General features: G+C 36.2%; 1 protein-coding gene across 2 annotated transcripts in view; it reads left to right on the forward strand.

Moving 5' to 3' along the window:
• The first annotated feature begins 1873 nt into the window (after window positions 1-1873).
• Window positions 1874-18831, forward strand: part of METTL14 (methyltransferase 14, N6-adenosine-methyltransferase subunit) — a 28074-nt gene continuing 11116 nt past the window's right edge. The window contains exons 1-7 of one of the 2 annotated variants that reach the window (XM_059377807.1): window positions 1874-2092; window positions 7156-7244; window positions 8125-8212; window positions 9857-9937; window positions 10299-10386; window positions 14270-14360; window positions 15564-15705. In XM_059377807.1, the coding sequence (XP_059233790.1) occupies window positions 2027-2092; window positions 7156-7244; window positions 8125-8212; window positions 9857-9937; window positions 10299-10386; window positions 14270-14360; window positions 15564-15705 (645 nt within the window). In that variant the 5' untranslated portion in view covers window positions 1874-2026. Of the gene's footprint in view, window positions 2093-7155; window positions 7245-8124; window positions 8213-9856; window positions 9938-10298; window positions 10387-14269; window positions 14361-15563; window positions 15706-18831 lie in introns of those variants that run through there. The other variant, XM_059377810.1, reaches the window with a different exon arrangement.

Raw genomic sequence — 18831 nt, forward strand, 5'->3', positions numbered from 1 at the left:
CCATTTGACAAGGAAGGCTGAGAAATGTAGTCTATAGACTCTCAGGCCAACTATGATCACAGAGCAGAGTTTAGGAGAGTGTGGGGGTCAAAGACCACAGGCAAATAACCTACACCATGCTTTGTAAACTACAAAAAAACAAAAACAAAAAAATCTTATTTGGTTTCTAGTCTTTGACAGACTTGATAAACTCTAAGGGTCTATCACAGCATTTATTAAAATGCTCAATAAATATCCATTTGACAAGGAAGGCTGAGAAATGTAGTCTATAGACTCTCAGGCCAACTATGATCACAGAGCAGAGTTTAGGAGAGTGTGGGGGTCAAAGACCACAGGCAAATAACCTACACCATGCTTTGTAAACTACAAAAAAACAAAAACAAAAAAATCTTATTTGGTTTCTAGTCTTTGACAGACTTGATAAACTCTAAGGGTCTATCACAGCATTTATTAAAATGCTCAATAAATATCCATAAATATTTGAATGAACAAATGCCTATCCCTATCCTGATAAATAGTTCAGCTCAGTACACAACTTACATGATTGGCAGGACATGCAATTGATTTTTAATGGAACACCTGAATTCATAAGTACAAGTTAGTATTATCTTTTAAAATATTGGCCCTTTGAAAGTTAGCATACTTCCAAACAGTACTGTCATTACTCAAGGGATATTTAGAACTGCTCTGAAATTGCCTTTCAGAGCTAGTTCTTGAGAAATACATGATAATTAGGAGAATGTATCCCTGCCCACTCCTGGCCTAGTCTGAGTCACCTGGTTTTGATCTGGAAGATTTATTTGGTTTCAAAAATGAAATCCACTCTCAAAGAATAAAGACTTGTTACTAATGTTGGTAAGTACTTGCCACAATTTCCAATTAAACTTGAGGCAACATGATGTCTGAGCCTACTTCTGATACTTTGAATTTGGAATAAGACAACAAATGTGGTGGATAATAATAGTAGTAACTTAAAATTGGTCTTTATTGCCTTTCTATGAAGAGAGGAGAATCATCATTGTGCCCTGCTCACCCACACCCTCCCTAATTTCAGTAAGCTCTTTCCATATCCCAGGGCGATTTCCAGCCAAGACAAATGTATAAGCATAAATGTATAAAAACAAAAAGCGCCGCTAGGCTCTGACGTCTAGGACATGAACCAAGACCACGTTTTACTATCACCCCCTTCCCTAAAGGGAAAAATCCATATACTTTTCCGCTTGCCGTACCCATACCGCATTCTGGTAAAACAGGAAACTTCTCAAGGGTTAGTCAAGTGTGGAGCACAGGCAGATGCAATGTACCCTCCCTGAAGGGAAACGTTAAGTCATAATAAGAATCTCAAAATGCACCTCCATGACACTACGTGCCGGGCTCCGTTTATTCCTGGTCTTCACAGTTCTGTGAGGTAGGCACTTCTAGAACCCCCATTTTACAAATGAGAAACCCGGGGCTCACGGAGGTCATTAACTAGCCAAGACTACTCATTCTTGAAGGACAGTCCAGGGTTCAAACCTGACACTCTGGTTCGCGTTTGTGCTTTCCGTGAAGAACTGCTATCTGGCCAATTTTAAACCGTCAGTACCGGCAACTGGGGAACTAATGGAAAAGGGAATCAACAAAACGGTCCACACCTCGTAAACAGGGCTGATACACCCGAGAAGCCTGATGTCCCAAGGGAGGGCAAACGAGACACCCGGAGGTGGACCCACCCTGGAGCCGCTCTGACAGACGCAGCCGCAGGCGGCAGAAGCGCTTCCGAGACAGATCCGCCGCCACAACATCCCTCATTGGGTCCCTTCCTGATAGCGTCAAATCGCGGGCGTCCAGAAAGAGGTGGGACTTCCGGGCTCGGTGGAGCCAATACCGGCCGCGCCGGAAGTACCTATTGAGGAAAGGGGGAGAGATACCGGGTGGTAGAAGACCCCGTTGAATCTTGTGTTCCACAGACTCAGAAGAAAAATCGGGTGGTTTTTCATCCGCTAATTGTCAGGCTTTGTGGGCAGTGGGAAGCAGGAGTTGGGACATGGACAGCCGCTTGCAGGAGATCCGGGAGCGGCAGAAGTTACGGCGACAGCTCCTTGCACAGCAGGTCCGCGGCCCAGGGAGGAATCGAGAATGCGCGTGCGCGGTTCCCTTCTCTTCCTCCCCCTCGTTCTTTTCTGTCTTTGCCTACGCGTTGCGGTGCTTACTTCCCTGTTTCCGCAACCCTGATCCCTAGGCCTACCTGCCTTTCTTGCTCTTAACTGCCGCAGTACCTTGAATATTCTTCATCTGTGCCGCGGCCATTATGTTGCTAAACCGAACGCCACGATTGGTCCTCAGCAGCCATTATGGAATGCGCGCCGAGTGTCCGGCGCCGGGCTCAAGGATGGGGAGACAAAGCTTTGGTCTTTGTAAATAAATTACCGTCGTTCGCGCCAGGAAAGTGATTTGTTATCCCTTAAGTTTCTCTAAACTATTTAAATGGTCGTCCGTGTCAGGCCTTTCTTCTTAGTACCTAGTTCTTGAGATTGTGGCTTCCTTGTGAAATAGATTTATAGTGTTTTCTTTGGGATCATATCTAAAGACTGCATTAGAAGTAGCCCGAGTGTAAAATTTTAGTTTGCCCATCTTGTGTGTTGCTAAGTACTGTGTCTTCGTCATCACCCACTGCTAATACTTGAATTCTCACTCTGTTTAAGCCACAGTAAACATTTGGAATAGATATCATTGACGTCCCTTACCAAGTAATGAAACAGGCTAGAGAGGTTAGGTAGTTTTTGCCCCGTGTCACTCATCGCTAGGCCAGAAAATTGAGTCCAGGTGAGTCTCTCCAAAGCTCGTGTGTGAATTAACACTTGATCAGGAGAGTACACATGCAGAAAATGCAGATGCACACCTTTACTTAGAGTCAGAGTTTGTGTTTCCCATTTTTACCGTTCATATCACTAAAAGTGATGGAGGAAATACTACGAGGTTTTAATGAGGCATCTTACTGTTATTTTTCAGTAATGAATCTTGGTTTTAGTAAATGAAAATTTGAAACTTATACTCTTATGATCTGATGAAAAGGTTTATGGTGTATATATATATGTATTAAATATATATGGTTATGGTGTATATAACCATATATGGTTACGGTATTTATAGTCATATATGGTTATGGTATATATAGTGTTAAAAATGTGGGAATTGGAATCAGACCTGTTCTGTCCCTCTAGCATTATGATCTGGGACAAATCAGGTATCTTTTCCAAGCCTTCTTTCTTGTACCTTCTTTTATTGTGTTGGCTTTAGAATATTCAGTAGCTTTGTTACCACCAAGTAAGGTTCTTATTTTTTAGTTTTTTTAGATTTTAGTTTTAGTTTAATTTTCTTTGACTCAAAATGCATTCATAAATGGTTACTTCTGTGTCTTATTATACACGAGGGGATCTAGTAAGCCCCTGGCAATTCAACTATGAATAAAAAATGGTCCATACCCTAAAAGAGCTTGCATAGTGCAAAAAATTTCATGATGGGTGCCTTTATTAAGTACCTTTAATGAATCAAGACTCTGCTAAGTTTTTATATACATTATCTTCAGTCCTGCAAGTCAGATGCTATTTGCATCTTATAGATGAAGAAAATAGAGCTCAAAGAGTTTAAGTTACATGCTGAAGTCCACAAAGTTTATAAAGTTGCAAGCTTGTAGTTTTAGGCTTTTCCATGCTCTTTCCAGTACACTAGTTGCTCCCTAGTCCTCTAGTTGGTTAGGAACTATTTCCACATAAGAAAGAATGTCTGATATAATCAATGACAGACCTCCACTTTTGCAACTAATTTCAGCCTTTCTTTCAATTGTTTTCTCTATTTGAACAACACAGATTACTCTCCAGAATGTGGTTTGTGCAATTTATACAATTTTTTTAAAATTGTACTTCTTTTTTTTTTGCCTTTATCATTTATTTTTTTATTTTTTATTTTTTTAAGATTTTATTTATTTATTTGACAGACAGAGAACACAAGTAGGCAGAAAGGCAGGCAGAAAGAAAGGGGGAAGCAGGCTACCTGCGAAGCAGAGAGCCTGATGCGGGGCTCGGTCCCAGGACCCCAGGATCATGACCTGAGCCCGAAGGCAGAGGCTTTAACCCACTGAGGCACCCAGGCGCCCCTTGTTTATTTTTTAAAGAAAATTTATTTTTTTTCAGTGTTCCAAAATTCATTGTTTATGCACCACACTCAGTGCTCCATGCAATACGTGCCCTTCATAATATCCACCACCAGGCTAACCCAACCCTCCACCTCTCCCCTCTAAAACCCTCAGTTTGTTTCTCAAGAGTCCATAGTCTCTCGTGGTTTGTCTCCCCCTTCGATTTCTCCCAACTCACTTCTCTCCATCTCCCATGTCCTCCATGTTATTCCTTATGCTCCACAAGTAAGTGAAAACATACGATAATTGACTCTGTCTGACTTATTTCACTCAGCATAATCTCTTCCAGTCTCTTCCATGTTGATACAAAAGTTGGGTATTCATCCTTTTTGATGGAGCCATAATACTCCATTGTATATATGGATCATATCTTCTTTATCCATTGGTCTGTTGAAGGGCATCTTGGTTCTTTCCACAGTTTGGCTGCTGTGGCCGTTGCTGCTATGAACATTGGGATACATATGGCTCTTCTTTTTACTACATCTGTATCTTTGGGGTAAATACCCAGTAGTGCAATTGCAGGGTCATAGGGTAGCTCTATTTTTAATTAAGGAATCTCCACACTGTTTTCCAAAGTGGCTACACCAACTTGCATTCTGTCCTCCTTCCTTTCTGATTTCTGTGCATCTCCTGTAGCACAGCTCAGGTCAGAACATTGTAATGAAAACTGTCTTGATCTCTCTGGCTAAGGGTCTTCTTCCAGCTGGTGTTCGTTGTCCTTACTGTTGAGTACACTACTTAACATTACTTATTGTTACACAGAATATAAATGTCAGCAACTTACACCTACTTTTTACTTAGCTATAGCTATGTTCCCCAAAAAATCGTATATGCTTTTAAATGATACCAAATTGTCGAAATTGTTAAAAGAACATATTTAGTGCTTCCATAACAGAAAATCTGTGATTTACTTATTCCAGTCATTCCACAGATTTGTTTTTTGTTTTTGGAGCATGTGAGGACAATTATATATGTTAGCAGAATTTTAACTTAAAGCATTTCTAATGTAATACATTGTATTCTAATGTAGTAGGAAATCTAATTGGTTCATTAAAATATTGAGCATCTACTCTGAGTCAGGCATTATACAAGCTGTGAACATACAGATACCAAGAGGACAGCATTCATCTGCTTAGAGAACTTAGATGTAACTTGTGGAGCAGTAAACAAAAGTAAAGATAAAATAATTTAAGTGTAAAATAATCAGAAGTCATGTTAAAGGCCTTGAAACAATATGAACAGGAAGTAAGCAAAAGTAAGACCTAAAATAATTGAAAGTTGTGTTAAGTACTAAGACCCAAATAAGGAAATAAAAAGGAGAAAAGTGGAAGGAGGCTACCTATTCTATGCACTCCTTAAGGAAATCACTTGTCCTCATCTGAGACCTCAAGAGAGAGGAGTCAGTCATGGGAAGATTAGAAATCATTTTAACTATGGGAAGTAGATGTGTCTTTTAACTAATGAGAATAGGGTTCAGGAAGATTTTATGGGAGAGTTAAAAAGTCAGGAACATTTGATACATAGTAAGAGATCTGTCATTGAGAAACCTTAGGGGAGTCATGAAGTAGGCAGACAAAAAAGGCAGTGGTGATTGCTTAAGATCAAGCAAGGGACTTGTAGCTCTGATATTTTAGTATATTCCCTTTCCTGAGCTAAAGAGACTATTTAATGCAGATTTCCTCATGCCTTGCTTAAGAATATAAAATTGTCCCTTTATATAAAATATAAAATTGTCCCTCATGGCCTCATGTCCCTCAGTTCATTTGGCTTTTATTTAATCATTTATTTATTTATTTAAAAAATTTTTAAGGTTTTTTATTTATTTATTTGACAGACAGAGATTGCAAGTAGGCAGAGAGGCAGACAGAGAGAAAAAGGGAAGCAGGCTCCCTGCCAAGCAGAGAGCCGGATGCGGGGCTTGATCCCAGGACCCTGAGATCATGACCGGAGCCAAAGGCAGAGGCTTTAACCCACTGAGCCACCCATGCGCCCCCTGATTATTTATTTGACAGAGATCACAAGTAGGCAGAAAGATAGGCAGAGAAAGAGGCGGAAGCAGGCTCCTTGCTGAGCAGAGAGGCAGATGTGGGGCTGGATCCCAGGACCCTGAGACCATGACCCAAGTCAAAGGCAGTGGCTTAACCCACTGAGCCACCCAGGTGCCCCTTCATTTGGCTTTTAAAGATGTCCATGAACTGGGTGCCTGGGTTGTTCCGATGGTTAAGCATCTGTCTTTGGCTCAGGTCATGATCCCGGGGTCCTGGGATTGAATACCACATCAGGCTCCCTGCTCAGTGGGGATCCTGCTTCCCCCTCCCCATTTATTTCCCCTTCCTTGTGCTCTTTCTCTCACTCTCAAATAAATAAATAAAATCTTAAAAAAAAAAAAGATGTCTATAAACTGATCCCATTTTTTGCAGCCAGCTTATCTCAACTAGTTATTTGTTGTATTTTGCAGAACTTTCCTGACTGCCAAACAATTTGCATTACCATTTTTTAGGTATTATTAAAATTCAGTGTTGTGCCTATAAATCATTGTATAAAGACTTGGCTTGAATAAAACTGGATAAATATTTACTACAGCACAAGATAAATAAGGTATAATATAGGAGCTGATGGATACAAAGTGTTAATGCCTACCACTCTGTATACACTATATGAGCTGCTTTTTTTGTTTTTGCTACTACTACTAAATTGTGTTTTTTTATTTACTTGAAAAGTAGAGGATGGCTAAAATTGTCTTAATTTCAAATACAACTGAAGGTATAAAATGCTTGCTAGCTCTCAGATTTGTTCCTAATTAACATGGTTTTGTTCCAAGGTATTTACTGTTTTTCCTGCAAGGTAATTAATCCACTTGCCTGCTGAAGGAGTTAGAGTTTGTTTGTTTTCAAATACCTGATATATTCAGTGTTGCTACTCAGGCAGGAAAGGCTATCCGGTGCTTTATGATCTAATTTTTGGTTTTTGTCCTTTCTCAGTTGGGAGCAGAAAGTGCCGATAGCATTGGTGCTGTGTTAAATAGCAAAGATGAGCAGAGAGAAATTGCTGAAACAAGAGAAACTTGCAGGTCAGTTGAATTTTTTTTTTTTTTTTTTTTTTTTTTTAGCGACATGTTAATATTGTGAAAGGGTTATTGTTTGCTTTTTAAAAAAATTTTATTAGAGGGCGAGCATTAGTGAGCTGGGGGGCAGAGGGAAAGGGACAAGCAGACTGCCCGCTGAGCAGGGGACCCCCCCCCCCATTATGGGGCTTACTCCCAAAACCCCAGATCATGACCTGAGCCAAAGGCAGACGTTTAACTGGTTGAGCCACCAAGGTGCCCCTGGTTATTGTTTTGACAAACAGATAATCCTAGGTATGAAGTGTGTTATGACAAGCATCAAAGTAAAGATTTCAGAAATACTGATTTTTGGTTTTTAGTATTCATGAACTATGAAACACTTTCTGAATATAGTATGTTCTCATTCATAAAGTATTTAGAATGGCATTTTAGACTAAGAATTAGCTTACACACCATGGATTAAATTGTTATATTTACAAATTCTTATAAAGAAAAACATACTTTACCCTAAAAGTGGTATTCATTTGGTAGTTCATAAAGCACTTCAGAATTTTTCAGGTTATTAATTTGAATATCAATTTTGCTCAAGGCAATTCAGAATGATATATAATATAGAAGTTTCTTTTTGCCATACATCCATTATAAAAGCTTATTTTCCTGTTTGGTTGCTTTCTCATAAAAGTAAAATACAGAATTGACAATCAGGTTGTGTGTTTTTTTTTTTGTTTTTTTTTTTAATTTATAAACTAGATGAATGAATAAATACTGTTTAATCAGAAAAAATGTGCCTTGTTCTGTTTTTGTAAACTGTTATTTAATATTATTAATAGCTGCCATTTATACATCTTTCTATATATGTGTGTGACACTTCAGTTTTAATTTTCAGGGCTTCCTATGATACCTCTGCTCCAAATGCAAAACGTAAGTATCAGGATGAAGGAGAGACAGATGAAGACAAAATGGAAGAATATAAGGCAAGTAGAGAACAGGGCAATTTTCTGGTCAAGAAAAATATAAATCCTTACAATAATAGATTCTTTTTCTTTTAAATTTACTTTTATTATTTTTTTAAGATTTTATTTATTTATTTGAAAGAGAGAAAGTGCACAGAGGGAGAGTGCAGACTCCCCGCTGTGCAGGGAGCCCAACATAGGGCTCAATCCCAGGGGGTCATGACCTAAGCCAAAGGCAGACACTGAGCCACCCAGGCGCCCCACAGTAGATTCTTATCCAGGAAAATAAATTTAATGAAAGCTCAATTTTAAGCTTTGTAAAGTAAATGTCAGTAGCCTATGTATACAGGCATACCTTGGAGATACTGTAGGTTTGGTTCCAGACCATCACAAAGAAGTGAATATCGCAGTAAAGCAAGTCAAGTGAAATTTTTGGTCTCCCACTGCATATAAAAGTTATGTCTACACTATCTTATAGTCTGTTAAATGTGCCGTAGCATTAACATCTAATAAAGCAAGATATATACCTTAATTTAAAAATACTTTATTGCCGGGATGCCTGCGTGGCTTAGTCCGTTAAGGATCTGCCTTTGGCTCTGTTCATGATCCCAGGGTCCTGGGGTTGAGTGCCACATCAGGTTTCTTGCTCAGCTAGGGGCCTGCTTCTCCTTCTGCGTGCTGCTCCCCCTGCTTGTGTTCTCTCTTTCTCTGACAAATAAATAAAAAAATCTTTTTAAAAAATGCTTTATTGCTAGCCATCTTTTGAGCTTTTCAGTGAGTTTTAATCTTTTTCTTTTTGCTGGTAGAGGGTCTTGCTTCAGGGTTGCTACAGTTTCCACATCAGTGTTTGCTGCTTCACCTTACACTTTTATGTTATGGAGATGGTTTCTTTCCTTAAACCTCATGAACTGACCTTTATTAGCTTCCAGCTTTCCTTCTGTGGCGTCCTTAGCTCTCTCAGGCCTCATAGAATTGAAAAGAGTGAGGGCCTTGCTCTAGATTAGGTTTTGGCCAAAGGGAATGCTATGGCTGGTTTGATTTTCTCTCCAGACCAATAAGCTTTTTCCGTATCAGAAATAAGGCTGTTTACTTTCTTACCATCTGATAAAAATAGTTTCATATGGTTTTTAAGAGAAATAAAATTGTCCCATTGGTGGTCATGTCTTTCATGATTTGAGCTAAATCCCAGTATTTACAGTATAATGAGATAAATAATATTAGACAATTCAGTCAACAAAATCAGTAGTTATAGACAGGTATTCATTGATGAGAATGAAAAGGAAATTTTTATTATAAAAATAACTAGGTAATGAAAAGCATGCAATGACTTCAGTGTTTGACTTTAATGATAATTTGAAAAATTATATCTTAGGGAAATGAAATATTTATATTGAGTGTTGGGGTGCTTGGGTGACTCACTTGGTTAAGCATCTGCCTTTGGCTTAGGTCATGATCCCAGGGTCCTGGGATTGAGCCCCACATCAGGCTCCTTGCTCAGCGGGGAGCCTGTTCCTTCTCCCTCTGCCTGCTGCTCCTCCTGCTGATGTTCTCTATCAAATAAATAAAATCTTTAAAAAAAAAGTTATATTGAGTCTTACTACTCAAGATATCATAAATACATAAAATATTCCTTATATACATAAAATGTCTTTAATCTTTTCCAAGGATGAATTAGAAATGCAACAAGAAGAAGAGAATTTGCCTTATGAAGAAGAGATTTATAAAGATTCTAGTACTTTTCTTAAGGTAAATAAATTTTCATATTATAAGTCTTCACATTTCAGCTCTATGCATGAAAAAATTTTAAATACTATTTTCAATATTTTTCAGTTTTTGAGGAATTATCATTATAAAATAAAAATTTTAAAATTATTCTTGAAATAATCTTCTGATACTTGGCTATTTAGGATGAGATAATGCTAAATCAATGTTTGTAGCCACTAAGGAGTATTACTGTCATTTTAGTTGTGTTTCCAAATATTACTAATTTTTAAAAAATGTATCAACTTCTATTTTATATGGCCTCATAATAAAAAATAAAGTACAGAGTTAGTGTATCTGCCATTAGAGTAAAATGCTCTTAATTTAATTTTGACTTTTTCTTTAGGGAACGCAGAGTTTAAATCCCCATAATGATTACTGCCAACATTTTGTAGACACTGGACATAGACCTCAAAATTTCATCAGGGATGTAGGTATGTTAGATTTGTTGGGAATATGCTATTGCTAATTCTCGATTACATGCATGTACTTTATCCATTTTGTGGATTATTTCTAACAAAATCATTTTTCCTGGCTTGGCTTTTCTAATTCCAGAATTATTTTTCCTGGCTTCCTATTTTCATTCTCCATACTTCTAGTATACCCTCCTTTCCTTCCAGCAGTGTTACTCACTCCCTTCCTTCCTTCCTTCTTCAGTTTGGTTCTGTGACTATCCTTGCATTTTTATTTTACCTTCATTTATTCCCTCTTTGGTGCTTTGCTTTTGTTTGTAGGTCTGATTTTCTCACCTATAATATTTTTTCCCTTGTCTCTAAAGAATTTAACATTTCATGCAAGCCGAATCTGTTGGCAACAAATTTCCTCAAATTTTTTTTTCTAGGAAAGTATTTCTCTTTCACTTTTGAAGAATAATTTCACAGAGGTTAGGATTCTTGGCTGGTGGTTTATTCCTTTCAACACTTTAAATATTTCACTCCAATCTTTTTTTGCTTGCATGTTTCTAAGATACTGGATATAACTGTTGTCTTTTTGTTTATCTTTCTATTTGTTCTTCTGTAGGCATGGTGTTTTTTCCCTCTGGTTTCTTTAGGATTTTTTCTTTATCTTTAACATTCTGTAGTTTGAAAATGATATGCCATAAATTTAGGGTTTTTGGCATTATACTGTTTGATAGTCTCTCTGCTTTCTGGATTTGGTTTGTTGTCTGATATTAATTTGGAGAAATTCTCAGTCATTTTTATTTTAGAAATTTCTTCTCTTCTCTCTCTCGTTCTTCTGGTATTTCCCTTACACATATTATATCTTTTGTAATTGTCCCATGGTTCTTGGATTTTCTAGCGCTTTTTTTGTTGCTTTTTTGTTTTTTTCAGATTTTGTTCTCTTTGCTTTTCAATTTTTGAGATATCCTCAAGCTCAGAGGTTCTTTCCTCGGCCCCAGTTTACTAAGTCTCTCAAATGTATTACCCCTGCATTTTTAAAAAGCTTTATTGAGATAATTCATGTACCATATAGGTCACCCATTTTTAAAGGGTATAATTCTGGTTTGTTTTGTTTTGTTTTTAGTAAATCCAGTTTGTGCAGTCACTACCACAATCTAATTTTCATCTCCACTAAAGAAACTCAGTACCCATTACTAGTTAGTTCCCATGACCTCCTCCTCATCTGCCCCCAACCTTAAGTAAACATTAATTAACTTTCTATTTCTAGCCATTTGCCTATTCTAAACATTTCACATAAGTGGAATTGTACAATATGTGGTATTTTGTGACTGACTTCTTTCACTTGGCACAATATTTTCAAGGGTTGTTGATGTTGTGGCATAAACCAGTACTTCATTTATTTTGACTGCCAAATAATATTCCATTGTATGTATATACCACATTTTGTTTATCCATTCATTTGGGTTGTTTCCACTTTTTGACTGTTATAAATTGCTGCATGAATATTCATGTAAAATTCTTGTGTAAAATATGCTTTCATTTCTCCTAGGCATATAGCTAAGAGTAGAATTGTTGGGTCATGTGTTAATTCTCTGTTTAGCTTTTGGGGGAACTGCACAATTACTTTTCAAAGCAACTGTACCATTTGACATTCTTCCCAATAGTTTATCAGGGTTCCAGTTTCTTCCCATTTACTGTTATCTATCTTTTTAATTATAGCCATCCTAGTGGGTATGAAGGGATTTTGACTTGCATTTTCCTAGTGATGACTAATGATGTTCGGCATCTTTTCATATTTGTTGGCTATTTAAATACTTGGGAAAAATATCCAAACTCTTTGCCTATTTTTTAAGTGGTTATTTGCCTTTTTATTATTACATTATAAGAGTTTATATTCTCAATCCAAGTCTCTTTTTAGACATATGATTTGCAGGTATTTTCTCCCATTCTGTGGGTTGCCTTTTTACTTTCTTGATGGCATCATTTGCCATACACAAAAAATTTAATTTTGGTACCATCTGATTTATTATTTCTGTGTTGCTCACAAGCAACTCTTGAGGTTACTCTTGAAGTAGAAACTAATTTTAGTGTTTTCATGAGCAAAATTTAGCTGTAGCATAAAAAGTTATGATACTGTGAAGTGAAATAAGCCAGTCACAGAACAAATATGCAAATACTTAAGTACCTAATAGGGTATATGTAATATAAATACAATAAAGTAGTCAAACTCATGGAATCAGCGAACAGTGATTATCAGGGACTAGAAGAATGGGAAAATAGGGAATTGTTACTGAATTGATAAAAACTTTCAGTTATGCAAGATGAATGAGTTCTAGAGATCTGCTGTGTAGCATTGTGTTTGTAGTCAGCAATGCTGTTGACTGTAGTCAATAAAACTTTAAAAATTTGTTAAGGGTAGATCACATCTTAAGCGTTCTTATCAAACATGCTCAGACACACACACACACACACACCCAGAGGAACACAAGAAAACTTCTAGAGGTGATAGATGTGTCTGTTGCCTTGGTTGTGATGATTTCACGGATGGATGCATATGTCTAAATTCATCAAATTGTGTATATTAAATATGTGTGTTTTTCTATGTTGGTTATACTTCAGTAAAGCTGTTTTTTATGATAGCTGTATAACTGAATTTCAGAATCCACCTTTATGTTTTTAAGATACGTATTTCCCCACAGCAAAGATAAAAGTACTTAGGAAACTATTACGGATTGAGAAGAACTTACATTTTCTGTTATAGAAGAGTGAGATCCGATTCTACTGTGATTAAAACCTGATTATAATAAAATCTTTAAACTTGTTTTATTTGCAGTTTGTTTTATAAGCACTGATTGAAGAGGCTTTAGGAAATCTTTCACTTTTACTCTTTGATATTAAGGTTATTAATGTCTGTACTTTTCATTTTTAAATTGAGATGCTTATATGATTTATATTGTTAGGAATATGTTTCTTGGGGTGAGGGGGGAGAAAAACCAAATAAAAGATTTTAGGAATCTTTGATATTCAAAGCCCTACTTATCCCTGTAGTTGCTAAAACAGGCATTATGCTGCTTTACCTAAAATCTCTTCTGAGCTCAAAGATGTAAAACATTTTTGAGGACATGGGAACAGTGAGTCTTTAAGTACACTTTGTAGGACTTATATATGTTTTTTAAGATCTTAAGCCTCAAAATATATATGGGGATTTGGTTCATAATGACGGGGAGATGTGAAATCTTTAAAATTATAAATATTGATATAAGAAATACTCATAGTGAAAACAAGTTGTCTGGGAGGTGAGAGGTAGTCTATTAGGGACTCATTATCTTCTTTACTAGATTTGTTCTAGGGTTGTGTCCATGAGCCATAGCCAGTTAATTTAAGGTCATCGGCTGTGTTTCTCTCATCTCTAACTGTTCTTTGTTTCTTCCTATATGTAATCATAAGAAAGAAAATAAATACTCATTTTCTCTGCCTTTGATAACTACTTAAGAAGCTAAATAAAAACTTCAGTAATCACTAGCTTCTTAAGGAGAAAGAATTCTTTTAGCTAATAGAAAGGGGGAAGACCTGGTAGAAGGCAGTTGTTCTTTTCTTTCCCTTAGAACAGACAGAATGGCTTAACTTAATGCTCTGAGCAGATTTAACTTAAATATGAGAGATTAAATGGTTTATTAATTTGGACTGAGCTTTAAAACATCTGGGTTTTTGCTTCCATGTGGGATTAGGGTCATTAGATATTAAATATATATGTGAAATATTTAAAAAATACTCAATTAACTTTTTTAAAAGGACACAAGAATAAAGTGGTGATTGTGTATTTTTGTGTTTTCCTGAGAGGGCTCATAACCTTTGAATTCACTGATACTAATTTCCATCGTATTGAAATTTAGTATTTACTATTTTTTGTCCTCAGGTTTGGCTGACAGATTTGAGGAATATCCCAAACTGAGGGAGCTCATCAGGCTGAAGGATGAGTTAATAGCTAAATCGAACACTCCTCCTATGTAAGTGTTTTTTTTTCAGTTTTCATTCCCAACTTGGGCTTAAAATAGCAGTTCTTTTATCTTGTGGCCTTTCTGTTTGAAAAAAACTCAGCACCTATAATGTTAACAAACTTTCCCTGTGTATGGTAAAATAGATTCATTTGACATTCCAGTGCTGAGTACTCTCATTTTATTTTATTTTTTTATTTCCTAGATAATTTCTTTAAAGTGTTTCTAAATGTTTTCTTAGAAAAATAATTCATGTTTGTTGTATCTTGAGTTTCTTAAAATGTTTTTGAATGACTTTTCCTTTCAAAAAGCAGTTTATTTGTTGAAGGAATTTTAGAAAACTTAGATGAAGGAAAAGAAAAAGTAAAGGTTAATTATAACAGCATTCAGGGATACTAGTCTTAACATACTGAATTATGAAAGTTCATTTTAACCTTTACTAAACAGAATAATATTTTCCTCAAAAATGTGTAAAAAGTCTTTGAAATTGGAAAATCTACTTAATTCACATTTAGCTTACTTTGAACATTTTATACATTTAACAATTTGCTAAAATATATTTTTTTAGTGATTAGAAGAACCACAAAGAAGTCCGAGTGTGTGGAGAAAAATATTAGCAGATTCTAACATTCATCCAATTTAAAAACCTGTTAAAGTGTTTTGTATTTAAATTATTTTAACACTATGTATAAAAAAAAAACTTTCAGTAAAGGCTAGTCGTAATTTATACTGTGTGGCCAGAAAAGGCTATTAATATAAACAATTCTACTAACAGATTGATAAAAGCAAATTATACCCATCTTTAGAAACAATTTTTTAGAAGGAGGCTTTTAAAGCTAACAAATAGTTTTTCTAACTTAACAATTAAGAAAAAATAATGTGGTAGTCCTTAGGAGATTCAGATGATAACGAAATGGGGCTCAGAGACTTACACTCATATGGAAGTATAAAAATGAGAGAAGTACACTCTTGATGTACATAAGGGAATTTGATTTTATTTTGTAGTGTGATTGTAGACATCTTGTAGAGAAGAGTGTTGGTAGATGGTTTACTGTCTATACTGAGGAAAGATACTCCTGCATAAAAAAGGTATTCAGTAATTAGTTTATGATTACTTTGTACATAGTGTTTAGTAATATTTAAGAAATTCCTTTCATTCTTATCTGTAAGGTATTTGAAAATCTCTTAGTCACTTTTTATGCCTTAATCAAATAGGTACTTACAAGCAGATATAGAAGCCTTTGACATCAGAGAACTGACACCTAAATTTGATGTGATTCTTCTGGAACCCCCTTTAGAAGAATATTACAGAGAAACTGGCATCACTGCTAATGAAAAATGCTGGACTTGGGATGATGTATGATGAAACTTTCTACATTGTAATTATTTCTTTTTCAATGAATATTTATTTGAGAAGATTATAAATATTCCCCTATTTTTAGGAATCATAAATATATAATATATAATGTGGCAGAAGATCCAGGGTACATTGACAGTTTTACACTATCTTTGGTTTGATTATTCTTTTTGGGGCAGAAGTTGAAGAGGTAGTGAGTAAATAGTCTGTGGAAGACTTACAGTTCCAGTCTTAAGAGTCCTTGGATGTATAAGTAGGAGAGTGTAAAGCCAGAATGACTGGTAATTCTTTCTGCATTTGCTTAGTTTTAGTAAACATTAGAGTATTTTTTATATATATACACACACACAGATACATGTAAAACATGATTTCTTTTTAAGGAACTTACAGTATAATAGATAAAAAAGATACATAATTTCAGTATAATATAATTGTCATAAAATCACATTTTCCTAAATAAAATTAGGCAAGCTGGTAACTTCAGTCAGTTACATAAAGTTATCTGTTTTTACTGATCAATAACAAAAATAAATACTTACTGAGCACTGCTCTGTGCTTGGCAATGTGGTAGGTAACTGGAGATTCAAAGGTGAATAAACCCTGGTTCTTGGACTTAAGGAGAATGTAGTTTAATGGGATAAATATTGACCTAAACAGATAATTGCATTATTATTTTGTTAGTTCTATAACAGAGGACTGCACAAGATGATCTGAAAAAAACTAACCAAGCCTTGGAGGAGAGAGTACATGAACAAAGAGGAGGTGACACATTAACAGTATAAATACTAGTTGTAATTGGCCAGATAAAGAAAGGAATAGGATGGTGATTCCAGATGGAAAGAACAGTAAGAGCAGAAGGGATGGAGACAAAGAATATCTGGTTTGTAGGTTGATGTTAGAACATAGATTGGTCCTTTCTTGAGATGATGTCTTCTTAGAAGCTTAAACTTTTATCCTGAAGAGGGACGCCTGGGTGGCTCAGTGGGTTAAGCCACTGCCTTCGGCTCAGGTCATGATCTCAGGGTCCTGGGATCGAGTCCCGCATCGGGCTCTCTGCTCAGCAGGGAGCCTGCTTCCTCCTCTCTCTCTGCCTGCCTCTCTGCCTACTTGTGATCTCTCTCTGTCAAATAAATAAATAAATCTTTAAAAAAAAAAAAAAAAACTTTTATCCTGAAGACATTAAGGAGTCTTTGAAGGGCTTTAACCGGTTTAGTTCAGTGGTCAGATTAGTGTGTGGAGTATGGACTAGAGGAAAAGTCTGGAAAGGGGAGAGCAGATAGAAGACCGTTGCAGTAGCCTAGTTAGGAGATGAAGGGACCATAAATAGGGGTAATGGTAGTAAGAATAGAAAGGTGATAAATTCAGTAATGTGTAATAGGTACTGTGGTGAGCTCTCATGATTGGAATGAGGGGGGAGAGTTAAGGATGATATGAAGGTTTAAGTCTTGGGATAGGTGGGTTGATTCTTCACCAGTTGAGAAAGAGTGAATTTCAGAAGAGCTGGATTGGAGGGATTAGATCGTATTGAACGTGTTGATTTTGAGGTATATGTGAGACATCGATGTGGAGGTTGTAATAGGAATATATCATTCAAAGGACAGATCTGTGGCTCAAAATATAGATTCAGAAGATGAGTGCATCAAGCCTATGAGAATAGACGAATTTGTCCTAAAATAGTGTCTCTTAACTAAGATAATATGTGGATTGACAGTAAAGCCTCAGGAAACTTTTACGTTTAAGAGGCACATGTAAGGGCGCCTGGGTGGCTCAGTGGGTTAAGCCGCTGCCTTCGGCTCAGGTCATGATCTCAGGGTCCTCCGATCAGTCCCGCATTGGCATCTGGCTCTCTGCTCAGCAGGGAGCCTGCTTCCCTCTCTCTCTCTGCCTGCCTCTCCATCTACTTGTGATTTCTCTCTGTCAAATAAATAAATAAAATCTTTAAAAAAAAAAAGGCACATGTAAAAGAGTATTAATGTCATAGGGGCCATGGGAATAGGGAATTTTAAGGAAAGAGTAGGCAGGAGTGTTGAGCACAGAAGGAAGGTTGGGAAAGGAAAGGACTGACATCTGTCAAGACTGGTGTTTCGTAGGAAATGGTGCTGCATCCTTGCAAGTCCTCCTGTGTTAATGATAGTTAACATCTATTATTTAATCTTCAGGGTATACCTATGGTTTTTCCTCCTTGAAGCTTTTCCTTTCATCTCAATCCCTCAGACATTTTTATTTACATATTTATAGATATTACCACTTTGAAAAGGTTTTTCCCACCCTCTGATAATAAATGTAATTTGTACTTACTGAAATTCAGAAAGGTAACAGTATATAGTATTCTAAAGGCGACGCAAAAGACATAATACTCTCGATATTTATTGCTGGGAATTTTCCAGATAGGTTGCACAAATTTACGTTCCTTCCAGTTGTGTTTAAGAAACATCTATGTAGCCATATATTCATCAAAATTGACTAGTAATATAAAAACAATCTTTGTGACCTTAATCAAAGGAAAGAAAATTGAAAAAAAATCTCATTATGTCTTTGATTATTATAGTTGATCCTTGAACAATGTGGATTTGAACTGCATGATTTCAGTTATACATGGATTTTTTTACAGAAAAGTGTAAATATATTTTCTCTTCCTTAGGATTTTCTTAGTAACATTTTCTTTTCTCTAGCTTTAAGTATAGAGTGTAAATACATATAACATAAAATGTGTTAATTGTTTATGTTATCGGTAGGGCTTCTAGTCAACAGTAGGTGTAAGTAGTTAAGCTTTGGGGAGTCAGAAGTTATAGTCGCATTTTTATGGGGGGTATGACTTGGTGCCACTAACCCCTGCATTGTTCATGCGTCACCTGAAACTAGGCTGAACTTTATTTTCTCTGGCCAGTCTCTAAGGTTTGGTGAGTAAAGGCACAATAGCTTCAATTATTTGTGACAGACTAATAGAGTTTTTGAAATAAAGGAACTCTTTTATATGTATATTCTTGATTTCAGTTTAATTTTACTGAACAGCTCTGGCTGGCATAGTTGAAATGTTTTGTCTGGCCCTTGAGCCCTAAGTTCTTAACCTTTATGTGATAATATCTTAAAGAAAGTGCCAATAGTTAAACCAATATATAAAATGTA

This window comes from Mustela nigripes, chromosome 1 (assembly GCF_022355385.1).
Source record: "Mustela nigripes isolate SB6536 chromosome 1, MUSNIG.SB6536, whole genome shotgun sequence".
Lineage (NCBI taxonomy): Eukaryota > Metazoa > Chordata > Mammalia > Carnivora > Mustelidae > Mustela > Mustela nigripes.